The 14,306-nt window shown below is 30.0% G+C and overlaps 1 protein-coding gene across 4 annotated transcripts in view; it reads left to right on the top strand.

The window, feature by feature from the left end:
- Positions 1–3,106: 3,106 nt before the first annotated feature.
- LOC124354601 (obscurin) overlaps positions 3,107–14,306 on the top strand; it is a 103,253-nt gene continuing 92,053 nt past the window's right edge. For all 4 annotated transcript variants that reach the window (XM_046805186.1, XM_046805185.1, XM_046805184.1 and 1 more), the window contains exons 1-6: positions 3,107–3,398; positions 4,557–4,663; positions 4,923–5,100; positions 6,186–6,361; positions 12,421–12,529; positions 12,619–12,800. In XM_046805186.1, the coding sequence (XP_046661142.1) occupies positions 3,313–3,398; positions 4,557–4,663; positions 4,923–5,100; positions 6,186–6,361; positions 12,421–12,529; positions 12,619–12,800 (838 nt within the window). In that variant the 5' untranslated portion in view covers positions 3,107–3,312. The remainder of the gene's footprint in view (positions 3,399–4,556; positions 4,664–4,922; positions 5,101–6,185; positions 6,362–12,420; positions 12,530–12,618; positions 12,801–14,306) is intronic.

Genomic DNA, 14,306 nt, shown 5'->3' with positions numbered 1-14,306 from the left:
TGCCTAACGACAATAAAAACCTTGAATCTTGAATCTTGAAAAGTAATTTTTGTGATAAGAGTTTTAAAACTGTAACTAAAATAACTGAAGCAGGCATTAGAGAATTTAAATATTATTTATTGAAAGAAAATTGGAAGGAAGTATTTATGGCAGACGATGTTAATGTTGGCTTTAGTACATTTGTACATATTCTAAAATATTACTTTGATATATGCTTTGTAAGTATTGTGAAAAATAGAACAAAAAATAAAAAAATAGATAGGAAGTGTCATTGGTACAATTCTGAGCTTCAAAGAATCAAAGATAGATTAGATATTCTCTACCATTTTTCAAATGAAACGAATATTGCATGGTACAAAAATGAATATAATACCTTGAAAAACATGTACAGAAGTAAAATTAAAGAGGCAAAAAAGCATGCAAATACTAGTTTAATAAATAATGCCAAAAATAAAACAAGGGCATTGTGGAGTATTGTAAATAGAAATAAAAAGTGTACTACAAAGGAAAGTGTAAATAATTATTTTAAGCCTGATGATTTTAATGAATTTTTTATAAATGTTGCCAAAGAATATGTAAATGTGAACCAAAATAATTATAGTTTTAAGTATTATTTAAGTCAGAAAATTGTGCCTCATGATACAAGCTGTTTTATTTTTAGAGGTATAACAGAGTGTGATATTTTAGATATAATAAAACAATTAGCTCCTAAAAATAGCATGGATCATTTTGGTATGACGAATTGTTTAGTTAAACAAACAATAACTTATTTTGTAACACCATTGACTGTTTTAATTAATAATTGTTTAAATTTAGGAATATTTCCTGATGTTTTAAAAATCACCAAAGTTCATCCTATTTTTAAAAAAGGTAAAAGGAATGAAATAGGAAATTACAGGCCAGTTGCTATTGTGCCGGTTTTGTCTAAGGTCATGGAATTAGTCATATGTAAACAGTTATTACAATTTTTGGAAATGGAACATCTGCTTTGTAGAGAACAATTTGGATTCCGAAAAGGGTTATCAACAGCTCAAGCTGTTATTTCTTTGGTTGATATGGTTCTAGACTGTCATGAAAAGAAAGACTTTGCTGCTATAACTTTCTGTGACCTTAGCAAAGCTTTTGACCGAGTGTCTCATAACATTTTGATTAAAAAACTAGAACATTATAATATTAAGGGGATAGCTTTAGATGTACTTAGCTCTTACTTAAAGAATAGATCTCAATATGTAGTAGTAGAAAAAGATATATCTCTGTGTAAACCAATAACCTGTGGAGTCCCACAGGGCTCTGTTTTGGGGCCTTTGCTGTTTTTAATTGCAGTGAATGATTTGAGTGTAAATGTACCTGCAAATATTGTTTTATATGCTGATGATACCACTATAGTAACTACAAATAAAGATTATAACAAACTCTTAGAAGACTACAAATTGAATATTAATCATGTATAGAACTGGCTCACTGCCAACAACTTGATTCTAAATAATGATAAGACAACTACTGTAATATTTAGCCTCAGAGAAGATCCTAATGAGACACAAAAAGATATATTTCCAAAATTTTTAGGTTTGACTTTTGATCCTAATTTAAATTGGTATCAGCAAATTGTAGGGGTTAAAAGTAAACTAAGTAAAAGTGTTTTTGCAATTAAACGTTTATGTGGTGAACTTGAGGAGAAAGCTCTTATACAATCTTATTTCGGACTTTTTCACTGTCACTTAAATTATGGTTTGATTGTTTGGGGCTCTTCTCCTTACGCAAATGAAGTATTCATCATCCAAAAAAAAAGTTGTCAGAATATTGGCAGGAGTCAATAAATATCATATTTGCAGAGAACTTTTTAAACGTTTTAGAATTTTGACATTATTTTCTTTATACATACAACAATGCCTACTTTACCTCCGAGCTAATTTAGAAAAAGTAAACCTAAGGAAAAAATTTTCACAATTATGAAACAAGAAGTCGTAACAATATCAACTTACCTCAAACTAGACTAGCTAAAACCGACAAAAGCCCAATGATGATGGCTATTAGACTATACAATAAGTTACCATTAGATATAAGGATGCTACGTGATATGGAATTTAAAGCTAAACTAAATTATTTTCTATGTAAAAGATCATTCTATTCAGTGGAAGAGTACATCTCAACAGTGTAGGACAAAACAAGACTTTTAGAATATTCATTGTATTACAAAAGTTGTAACATTGTATTGACGTGCCAATGTATTTGTGTGGAATATTTTCTGGCAGAATAAAATTCTTATTCTTATGAGCACTTCTGGTTCAAATGAATTATATTTCGGATGCCAATGTTGAGTTTACCTTCTTGCACGATTAAGAAAATATATTTAAAAGTGTATATTTAAAATTCATGGCCATTGTAATGTACTTCATCCTTGGTATTTTAGTTCTATAGTTATGATTTTGCCTTGTTTCCCGATCAAGAAAATATATATCAAAGATATGAGAAGCCTACTTCTGTCAAAAGACAACTAAGATGGGTTTTATGTCTTTAAATGTAAAGTAAAAACTAGATAGTAAATTTGTCTCTTATATGTAATACTTAATATTTGAAAAAAATGTATAGTAAAAAGTATAATAACACTATTTACTTTTTAGTTTCTTTATAAACTGAAAAATATTTTTAATATTTTAGAAAATTTATAGCTGGAATTGGTACATTAGTTCAAAAGCATAGTGCAGTAAACTTTCATCTTGCATAGTTCTTACTGACTGCTTGAAATGCAGTCTTCGAAGTAGAATTCTTACCATCTTAGGTTAGGACACTTTCTAAAGTAGATTTCTAAGTATATTTCAAAGATTACTTATTATTTACCTAATCACTAAAAATCTCATTATAACTAATGGTTACTTCTTAAAGACTAGAGCAAAACAAACAAAGGCACTTTCGAATTTATAATATTAGTATATATGACTACTAAACATATGATTACTATTCATAAAACATATGTATAAATATAAATTAACTGGATTATAATATATATTTATACATATATATAGAAATAATAAAACTATATAAAATTTTGTTTTACACCAAATAAAAAATATCACTTGAACTTGAGTAACCAACTGAGGTTTGTTCCTCAGGTACAAGGACGGCAAGGTGATACAGAAGAACAGTGAGCGTGTGAAGACATACAACGAGGTGACTGGCACGTACGAGCTGGTGATTGACAAGGCGACTCTGGACGACACAGGCTCGTACTCTGTTGTTGCCACCAATGAGCTGAGTCAAACCTCCGAGTTCTGTAAAGTGGAGGTGCACAGCCCCCCGGAGTTCGTCAAGACCATGACTAAACACCTGGAGGTCAGCGAAAACGACACGGTCACATTCCAAGTCAAGGCTCGCGGTGACCCCGCCCCCACCGTCAAGTGGTTAGTAGTCACACTGATTTTAGTTTGTAGCATCCCTTGGAGAAATCAACACCAAGTTTTAGACTTTTTGAATATTAATTTAATATTAATTGCACGTACTTGAATCTACAAATAATCTTCTTCAACTATTTGGAAATGGTAAAAAGATCACATTGTGGATGTATGGTGTTATACTGATTAAAAGAAGTATATGAAAAATATCACACAGCTGAATCATTACAAACCATTCTACCATAAAAAACATTCCAGCTTATTCAATGGAGTTGTAGCTCAGTTTGAGAGACAATTCACTCAAAACGGTGCCTATAACTAAATAATCCCCAATACAAAATAGTTATAAAATTATGTTTTAACGCATTTGTTATAAGCATAATTGTTGTCTTATATATGAGTAACTAATTTGTTTTAGATATTGTATCTATTCTCTTTAGCAAATAAACAAAAAGTTCTAAAATATGAGTTTACAGTCAAGGCAGAGTAAAAATTCAAAACATAAACATCTGAAAGCACTGAATTCAAAACATACAATAGCGAAGATTTTCAGTAAATAGCATAATAATCAATTATTACTGAAGAAATATAAAATGTAAAAAATACACATCTTGGTGTAAGTTTGTGCTGGATGGAGCTTAAATAGTATGTATTTCTAGCACTTGACAAACAAATAGTCCTGAGTAAACTGCACTCAGTTGTGTCACATGGGAAGGTTCTGTCTGTCCATTTAAAATCTTTTTGGTACAGAAGTTTCAACTTTTTTCTTGTATTTAATTTTTAAGGTTCTATGGTCTAATATAATTTTTTATAGTCTTAAAAAAATGTATTGTGACACTAATGTTTCAGTGAAGCTCATTTCCATTTCCTAATTTTTAATTTCCATACACTATTTGACAAATTTTGCTAAATGTAGCTTAAACTGTTTCATATTCATATTAATCTCTTTGAAGATTTGCCATTGATTTTTAACAAAAATCATATTTTTTATTTATTTATACTTTTTTATCAATACCTTAATGTGACAGCAAGTATTTTTGACATCAACAACAATTCAATTTCTTTTGAACAAGGAAACCACTTGCATACTTTATTTAATTATAACAACTTTTTCTCATTAACCATTTCTGTTTGCTAAAGTCAACCAAACACTTAAATCTGTTACAGGTTTAAGGATGGCAAGGAGCTGAAACATGATGGAGGTCATATCCAGATCAGCGAAGATGGAGAGACCAAGACATTGGTGGTCCACAAAATCAACCGGAAAGACACTGGTACAACAATGATTAACTTATTCCTTATCTTTTGATAAAGAACTTTCCTAAATAATGTTAAAATAAGTGTTATTTGTTGATGATACTATTCTATGAACTTGCTACGTTCTTGTTACCTCATAAAAATTGTTGATTCACGTTGCTTTGTTTTTACTTCTATAAATACTTTGTATCTGTATTGGCCTGTTTGATTATTTCTCTAGTATCCAATTTTATTTCTTTTATCCATTTATGTTAATGTAAACATATGTAATGGCAGGAAAGTACTCATGTGAGATCAGCAACATCTACGGCAGCAACAAAGATGAGGGAGAGATGTTCGTGAGGTGCTGTCCACAGTTCCGCACAAAGCTGACTGACCAGAAGGCTAATGAGGGAGACACTAACGTAGAGTTCACAGTAAACATCGAAGCGTTCCCCAAGCCCAACGTCAAATGGTGGGTAGCATTCATTTCCAAATACTCATTTTGTGTTAGTTCAAAAAATGTACAAGCATAAGGTTTTACAAAAATAACATGAAATGTAGATATGAGATAAGCAATATTATTTACTAGTGCTAAGCAATATTATTTACTACAAAATAAACTGACTCTGGAATATAATGTAAACTATAATATAGTCTACTAAGCATCTTTATGTCTTCTGGGTTTTAGAAAATGACAGGTTATTGTTATAAAGACTCAGCTTTTTACTTTAGGTATGAAGATCAAAAGAGTTCAACTTTAGTAATTTACACATGAGTATAATAATGGCCATGTATGTTGGTTTTAAATTTTAACTTGCATTCAAATTTTAATTTTTACCATTCACATAAAATTCAAAATATCTAAACCATTTAGTTTATACATGCTATGTATGTCAAAGGACTGGAAGAAGGGTATAAGTTAAAAACAATTCAATAATTCAGTTGTCACTGTATGTGTGTGAGTGGTACCAAAGTGCAAAATTCTACGGCTATAGTTCATTTTGTTCTTGAGATATCCTGTAGAAAGTTAGACTTCCCTAACACACTGTCAAATCCCATGGAAGGATATACACCGTCATTGAACTCAATGTTGTCTAATAGAAATGGATTCTTCATGCAAACTTAGAAGTCTAAACTTAATTCATTTACGAGATTTCATGTGTATAAACATGGAGACAGAAGTGAAATTTTCCAATCTCAAGATCTTTCATAATATTTCTAGTAAATTTTATTGTTCAATTATACAAAAATGAAATCAAGAACTAAGAAGTATAAAATAATCACATCGATCATCTTTGGTGGTTCATAAATGGAAGTATAAAGAAAGGAGAGAAACTATAGTTAAAGTTGGTAACTAAGAGTAAACTTCTGTAAGTGTTTTTGTATGTGAGAAGTTTCACCGTAACTGATTATGAAGGCATTGTGGAAACTTTTATGGTTCTGAAAGTGTTATTGCTTAACAACAAAAGTTATTTTTAAAAATTCATAATTTTTTTACATATTTACACATTTATTATTTTAAGTTACATCCAAGTAAAATAAAACTTGACTTTTTAGGTTCCACAATGAGGTTGAGATAACGGAGAAGAAGACAGAGTTTACGAGGATTGAGGAGGGTGACAACTACAAACTTATAATCAAAGAAGTTACAACAGAACTCTCCGGAAAGTACACTTGCAAGGTGTCCAATGAATTGGGAAAAGAGGAGACTAGTTCTAAGTTCACTGTTTACTGTAAGTTCGCTTAATTTAATTCTATTTATAATTTTAAAGTGAATTACTATTTTCTTTATTGTCAGTTTATATGAGATAAAGATCTAATATTCCCATTTAAATTCATAACTTCACCATTTGGTGTAAGTTTTTAAACGGGTAAAAATCATTTAATGCTCTATTTTGGATAATGTTAAATTTTGGTTTATTAATTTTGTCCTCTTCACACTATTTCATGTTTTTAAAATGTATTAGAAATATATTTAAACAAGTAGTTACCCGTGGCTTTGCACACAATTTTGTAGGTTTTGCACCTGTATGTCTTTCGTCTTAAAAAAAGAGGAAAATATAATAATGTTAGAGAAAAAAATTAACGAACTCAATTCCGTAATTAAGAAACCTGTCTGGCCATTAATAAAAGGCAAGAAGGATAAACAATTAAGCCCAGTAACACACTCTACACCGAACTTCCAAAGTAAAAAAGGAAAAATTCAAACACATAGCCTTCTGAAACATCAAATAGTGCATGAAGAAGTTGATATAAACAATCGCTATGAAGTACTTGAGGATGGTGACGACAGTGTTGATGAGGATTCGGCTGACGAAGTAGAAGAAAAAATTAACACTGCTCATTCTGTTGCTAAATCTACTGATAAAAGAAATTTACTCATCTGCGCTGATAGCCATGGTCGTGATTTAGCATGGCATCTGAATGCAGTGCAGGGAACACATGAGGCAGTAGGTTTTGTAAGACCTGGTGGACTTACTGAAGATATACTTAAAGTAATAAATGTAAAAGAAGATAACCTTAGTAAAAGTGATACTTTAGTTGTTGTTTGCGGAAGTAATGATGTGGCAAAAAATGAAGCAGACAACTTTCTTGAGATTTTACATAAAACTCTTAATGAAACAAAGGACACTAATGTAGTTTTAGTAGACCTACCTATTAGATACGACTTGGCAAATTGGTCCTGCGTCAACAAGGAAGTGGTAAAAACCAATAAGCGTCTTAAGGAACTCAGTGAACAGTTCAGCAATGTTTCGTTGGTTAGAGCAAGTAATGCAGTGAGACAGTTACATACACGACACGGACAACACCTTAACCACAAGGGTAAGAGATGGTTATCTAATATGATAGCTGAGACAGTAGCATCTTCACAGATGGGTATAAAACGTTCTCAGGGACCGAAGGAAGACCAGCCGCCTGCTCCAGGAACCGAATCTCTGTTGGAAAACTACAGCCTTCTGGAAACAACTGTCAATATATAATATCAACTAATTTCATGAGCACTAGTACACCTACTTTAAGTAATGATAGTTATAGTATCTTGTCAGGAAATGTAAATAAGATAAATGGTCAAACTAATTATATTTAAAAAAATAAAGATGATGTAAAGTTTAAAAATGGTTCTGAAAAATAAAATTTCACAATTTACCATCAAAATTGTCAATGCCTCTCTAATAAAATAAGTATTTTGGAAAATATTTCAATTGAATTAAATTTAGATTTGTTATGCCTTACTGAGCACTGGATGGAATATAATGAGATATGTACATACTCAATTAATGACTTAAAACATGTAACCAGTTATTGTCGAACTTCTAAGATCCACGGAGGTACAGTAATTTTTTCTAGGTATGATCCAACACGTCTTAAAATAATGGATGACATCAATGGGCTCTCTATGGAGCTAGATTGTGAAATTGCATGTGTCGAAATTTTGGAAGTTGAGCTTGTATTAGTAACTGTATATCGTAGTTATGGTAATATTGAAATTTTCTTTGACATCATGGAGAAAGTATTAAGTTACATAAATCGTTTAAATAAGCAATGTGTTATATGTGGTGATTTTAACATGAATTTTCTGGGCATGAATGATAAAAATGCAGTAAACTTTGTAAATCTCTGTTGTATGTATGGAATAAAAGGAACAGTTTTTGAGCCTACTAGAGGTCTCAGATGCCTGGATAATATTTTTACTTCTCTTGATAATAATTATACAACGATTGTAGTTAATAAGCATGTCAGTGATCACCTTACACAAGTTTTTACATATTCTTTTGAGGTTGATCTTGAAAGTAATTTTTGTGATAAGAGTTTTAAAACTGTAACTAAAATAACTGAAGCAGGCATTAGAGAATTTAAATATTATTTATTGAAAGAAGATTGGAAGGAAGTATTTATGGCAGACGATGTTAATGTTGGCTTTAGTACATTTGTACATATTCTAAAATATTACTTTGATATATGCTTTGTAAGTATTGTGAAAAATAGAACAAAAAATAAAAAAATAGATAGGAAGTGTCATTGGTACAATTCTGAGCTTCAAAGAATCAAAGATAGATTAGATATTCTCTACCATTTTTCAAAAGAAACGAATATTGCATGGTACAAAAATGAATATAATACCTTGAAAAACATGTACAGAAGTAAAATTAAAGAGGCAAAAAAGCATGCAAATACTAGTTTAATAAATAATGCCAAAAATAAAACAAGGGCATTGTGGAGTATTGTAAATAGAAATAAAAAGTGTACTACAAAGGAAAGTGTAAATAATTATTTTAAGCCTGATGATTTTAATGAATTTTTTATAAATGTTGCCAAAGAATATGTAAATGTGAACCAAAATAATTATAGTTTTAAGTATTATTTAAGTCAGAAAATTGTGCCTCATGATACAAGCTGTTTTATTTTTAGAGGTATAACAGAGTGTGATATTTTAGATATAATAAAACAATTAGCTCCTAAAAATAGCATGGATCATTTTGGTATGACGAATTGTTTAGTTAAACAAACAATAACTTATTTTGTAACACCATTGACTGTTTTAATTAATAATTGTTTAAATTTAGGAATATTTCCTGATGTTTTAAAAATCACCAAAGTTCATCCTATTTTTAAAAAAGGTAAAAGGAATGAAATAGGAAATTACAGGCCAGTTGCTATTGTGCCGGTTTTGTCTAAGGTCATGGAATTAGTCATATGTAAACAGTTATTACAATTTTTGGAAATGGAACATCTGCTTTGTAGAGAACAATTTGGATTCCGAAAAGGGTTATCAACAGCTCAAGCTGTTATTTCTTTGGTTGATATGGTTCTAGACTGTTATGAAAAGAAAGACTTTGCTGCTATAACTTTCTGTGACCTTAGCAAAGCTTTTGACCGAGTGTCTCATAACATTTTGATTAAAAAACTAGAACATTATAATATTAAGGGGATAGCTTTAGATGTACTTAGCTCTTACTTAAAGAATAGATCTCAATATGTAGTAGTAGAAAAAGATATATCTCTGTGTAAACCAATAACCTGTGGAGTCCCACAGGGCTCTGTTTTGGGGCCTTTGCTGTTTTTAATTGCAGTGAATGATTTGAGTGTAAATGTACCTGCAAATATTGTTTTATATGCTGATGATACCACTATAGTAACTACAAATAAAGATTATAACAAACTCTTAGAAGACTACAAATTGAATATTAATCATATATAGAACTGGCTCACTGCCAACAACTTGATTCTAAATAATGATAAGACAACTACTGTAATATTTAGCCTCAGAGAAGATCCTAATGAGACACAAAAAGATATATTTCCAAAATTTTTAGGTTTGACTTTTGATCCTAATTTAAATTGGTATCAGCAAATTGTAGGGGTTAAAAGTAAACTAAGTAAAAGTGTTTTTGCAATTAAACGTTTATGTGGTGAACTTGAGGAGAAAGCTCTTATACAATCTTATTTCGGACTTTTTCACTGTCACTTAAATTATGGTTTGATTGTTTGGGGCTCTTCTCCTTACGCAAATGAAGTATTCATCATCCAAAAAAAAGTTGTCAGAATATTGGCAGGAGTCAATAAATATCATAGTTGCAGAGAACTTTTTAAACGTTTTAGAATTTTGACATTATTTTCTTTATACATACAACAATGCCTACTTTACCTCCGAGCTAATTTAGGAAAAGTAAACCTAAGGAAAAATTTTCACAATTATGAAACAAGAAGTCGTAACAATATCAACTTACCTCAAACTAGACTAGCTAAAACCAACAAAAGCCCAATGATGATGGCTATTAGACTATACAATAAGTTACCATTAGATATAAGGATGCTAAGTGATATGGAATTTAAAGCTAAACTAAATTATTTTCTATGTAAAAGATCATTCTATTCAGTGGAAGAGTACATCTCAACAGTGTGGACAAAACAAGACTTTTAGAATATTCATTGTATTACAAAAGTTGTAACATTGTATTGACGTGCCAATGTATTTGTGTGGAATATTTTCTGGCAGAATAAAATTCTTATTCTTATGAGCACTTCTGGTTCAAATGAATTATATTTCGGATGCCAATGTTGAGTTTACCTTCTTGCACGATTAAGAAAATATATTTAAAAGTGTATATTTAAAATTCATGGCCATTGTAATGTACTTCATCCTTGGTATTTTAGTTCTATAGTTGATTTTGCCTTGTTTCCCGATCAAGAAAATATATATCAAAGATATGAGAAGCCTACTTCTGTCAAAAGACAACTAAGATGGGTTTTATGTCTTTAAATGTAAAGTAAAAACTAGATAGTAAATTTGTCTCTTATATGTAATACTTAATATTTGAAAAAAATGTATAGTAAAAAGTATAATAACACTATTTACTTTTTAGTTTCTTTATAAACTGAAAAATATTTTTAATATTTTAGAAAATTTATAGCTGGAATTGGTACATTAGTTCAAAAGCATAGTGCAGTAAACTTTCATCTTGCATAGTTCTTACTGACTGCTTGAAATGGAGTCTTCGAAGTAGAATTCTGACCATCTTAGGTTAGGACACTTTCTAAAGTAGATTTCTAAGTATATTTCAAAGATTACTTATTATTTACCTAATCACTAAAATCTCATTATAACTAATGGTTACTTCTTAAAGACTAGAGCAAAACAAACAAAGGCACTTTCGAATTTATAATATTAGTATATATGACTACTAAACATATGATTACTATTCATAAAACATATGTATAAATATAAATTAGGATTCTGTTTATTCATAATGATAAAACCAAATAACCGATTTTTTTATTAGATCATTAACATTTAAACATATAAAAATCTGTAGAATCTTGGAGCATTGGAAAAACGAGTAATTGTAGTATCACTAGATAAAGGAATACAACATTTTCCAATAAATATTTTTTTTTTTATTTTGTGCTATATACAATAAAAAATTATATATTGGAAAATGTTGTATTCCTTTATCTAGTGATACTACAATATAAAAATCTAATTGATTTTAAATAAGCTGTATGTTAATTTTGAATACTTTTGGCTCTATTAGCAAATATTTAATAGCCTTAATATGTAATTATAAATTCAAAAATGGTTAAATAATGCTGAAAAAACATATTGTTTATTTTAACTGAAATACTACTAAATCTAGAAAAAAGTTAAAATACGAAATTTGTTTGATTTGCAAAGACAAGTAAAGTAATTTTTGTTATTTTTCCAAATGAAAATTATGAAATATGATAATTCTAATTTTGTTTTAGTTTGAACTTGGATTGCAAGGAGAATTCTTTGAGATATTCTTATGTTGTACACCAAAATACCCTGAGATTATCGTGAAAGTGTTTTTGTTTTTCACAGCTGCATTTTTATGGTGTTTTAGATGAAGTTTTTTACATTTAAGTTTTTTGTTTACCATTTTAAAATGAAAATAACATCTTCATGTTTTGTTTTCACCAAAATGCTTCACCTACAAAAACTGTTATAATTATGTAGAATTTTTCATATGTTTGTAAACTTAAGGAATATAACTCCAGACCTATGGATTTTCTCACACACTGTACTTAAAATTCATGAAAATAATTTTAAACTTAAGTGTTAATTTTGTGAGAAAACCGAATTTCTCTCGCAATTGATCTAAGGCATCTTAAATTAAATACTCTGTACATTGTTTCAATATTGCAAACTGATCACACTACTTCAATTGAGGCCATTAAATTTCCTATAACTATAAATTTTGTAATAATTCTTTTTAATTTAAACTAAATTCCTTACTATTATTATTAATTTAATTCAGATATTTTGTCACAGCCAAACCGAAGTTCTCAAAACCATTGCCAAAAGACGTCAAGGTGGATGAAGGTGCCAGTCTGACACTCCAGATAGAGGTGGAGGGAACACCTGAGCCCACAGTGAAATGGTGAGATTTGATCTGTCTACCAAAATGTATGGTATTCTTGTTGCTCTTGCTTTTCCGATCTGTGCTGACAACTTGTGGTTGATTCATAGGTTCAAGAACGGACAAGAGCTGTCAGGTGATGCACACATCAAGATCTCACGTGACACCCAGCGTGTGGAGAATTACAACATGACCTTTACTCTGGTCAAGGTCGCAGATGGTGGGGAGTATGAGGTCCGGGCATCTAACGAGATGGGAACAGCCATCACGAAGACTACGGTCCTGGTGCAGAGTAAGTCCTTGCTTTTGTCTTTAAAGGACAGTAGTCACTGGCCTGTTCCAATAATCACAATACCATCTCTTTTTAAATCTGAAATTTTGCCTAGTAAAAAACCTATGACTTTGGTTACTTGAAAACAAAATGTGACTTGAATAAGGTCAAAGTAAATATGTTACCTTTACAGTAAATCACAGCAATAGACCACCTTTGACTGTCATATTGATCCACCTTACAATTTACAGTGTTACATTTTATTTTGTGTCTATAGTTTTAAAAGTATTATTTTAAGAACTTCTTTCTCGGATTCACTGATTTGAAAGACGTAAAGATACATAAAAGTCCACATATTTAGAAATTTTCAATTGCACAGCAATCTTACTCAATCAGTAGAGTAGAGAGTATTCTAGTTGTCTATTCACTTTGGATTGCAGAGTCAATCTGGATTGACTATTACATCTTAAGTGTGTTAACGTAAAAGCTAAGGGCTTGTCTCTCTCTAGACTTTGGATTTCTCCACACTGGCCTAAATAAATTGGAATATCTTTCTGTGACTATCACTTTCTCACGCTTTTTTGGAATGCCATTTCTTTTTTAATGGTATCCCTGTTCTTCAAAATGAAATGACTTGTATCTATTAAGGGTGATAATAATAAAAGCTAATTATTTCATTTTTATGGAATTTACTTACAAAAATCACTTAAAGATTTTTTGAAGGCTAGTATTAAATTCTCTATCACCACCATGTTGTAATGGGTTGACCTCCTTGTCTGTGTATTTACTTAAAAACTAATCAGAAATATAAAATAATCATTAATATATAACATAAAATAATCTGTAACTATACACTAACTTTCAATCAGTTAAACTACCATAATAATTATACTGTGTAGTAGATATTACAATTAAATCATTTTAAAATTAATACTATAATGTAAAACAATTTATAGATGAAAATATATATTTACTTTTCTTTTTGATATGATGAAACAATTATTTTATATTACAATTGTAACTAATTTAATTGCACATAATCTCAAATAATATTATACTGTACACAGTATTAACACTGGTATTGTGAATTATTTGGACAAGCTCACCCTAAGAAAATGCAATGTGCAGGACCAAGAACTTCTTGTATATTATTTATTGTGCGGCAAGGCTGCTTATCTGAATCATACAGTTGTATTTTTGCAGATTTTATGTAATTATTTTTTACATTCTGTATGCCCAAATTTATTTCTTACTACAGTTTGATTATATTTCTAAAAAATTAATGGTTTTTAATTTAAATTGTGTTTTAAGCTAATAAGTTTTTGAAACATAAATAATCTTACAGTTTAAAAACCCTTCAAAATTAAACAATAAAGTAATTTTTAATTTATTGAGAAATACACAATGTTTGTTGTATACACACTTTGAGCAGCCTTTGCCGATTGGAGACCTTAGATCATCTCCAACGTTGTGTTGTGTCAAGCCCTGTCATTGACAGCAGAGCTGTGTTGTCGTGTGTCGTGATGT

The sequence above is a fragment of the Homalodisca vitripennis genome, chromosome 2, assembly GCF_021130785.1.
Source record: "Homalodisca vitripennis isolate AUS2020 chromosome 2, UT_GWSS_2.1, whole genome shotgun sequence".
Lineage (NCBI taxonomy): Eukaryota > Metazoa > Arthropoda > Insecta > Hemiptera > Cicadellidae > Homalodisca > Homalodisca vitripennis.
Note: the sequence above shows the minus strand (reverse complement) of the source record. Positions and strands in the feature narration are given on the sequence as shown.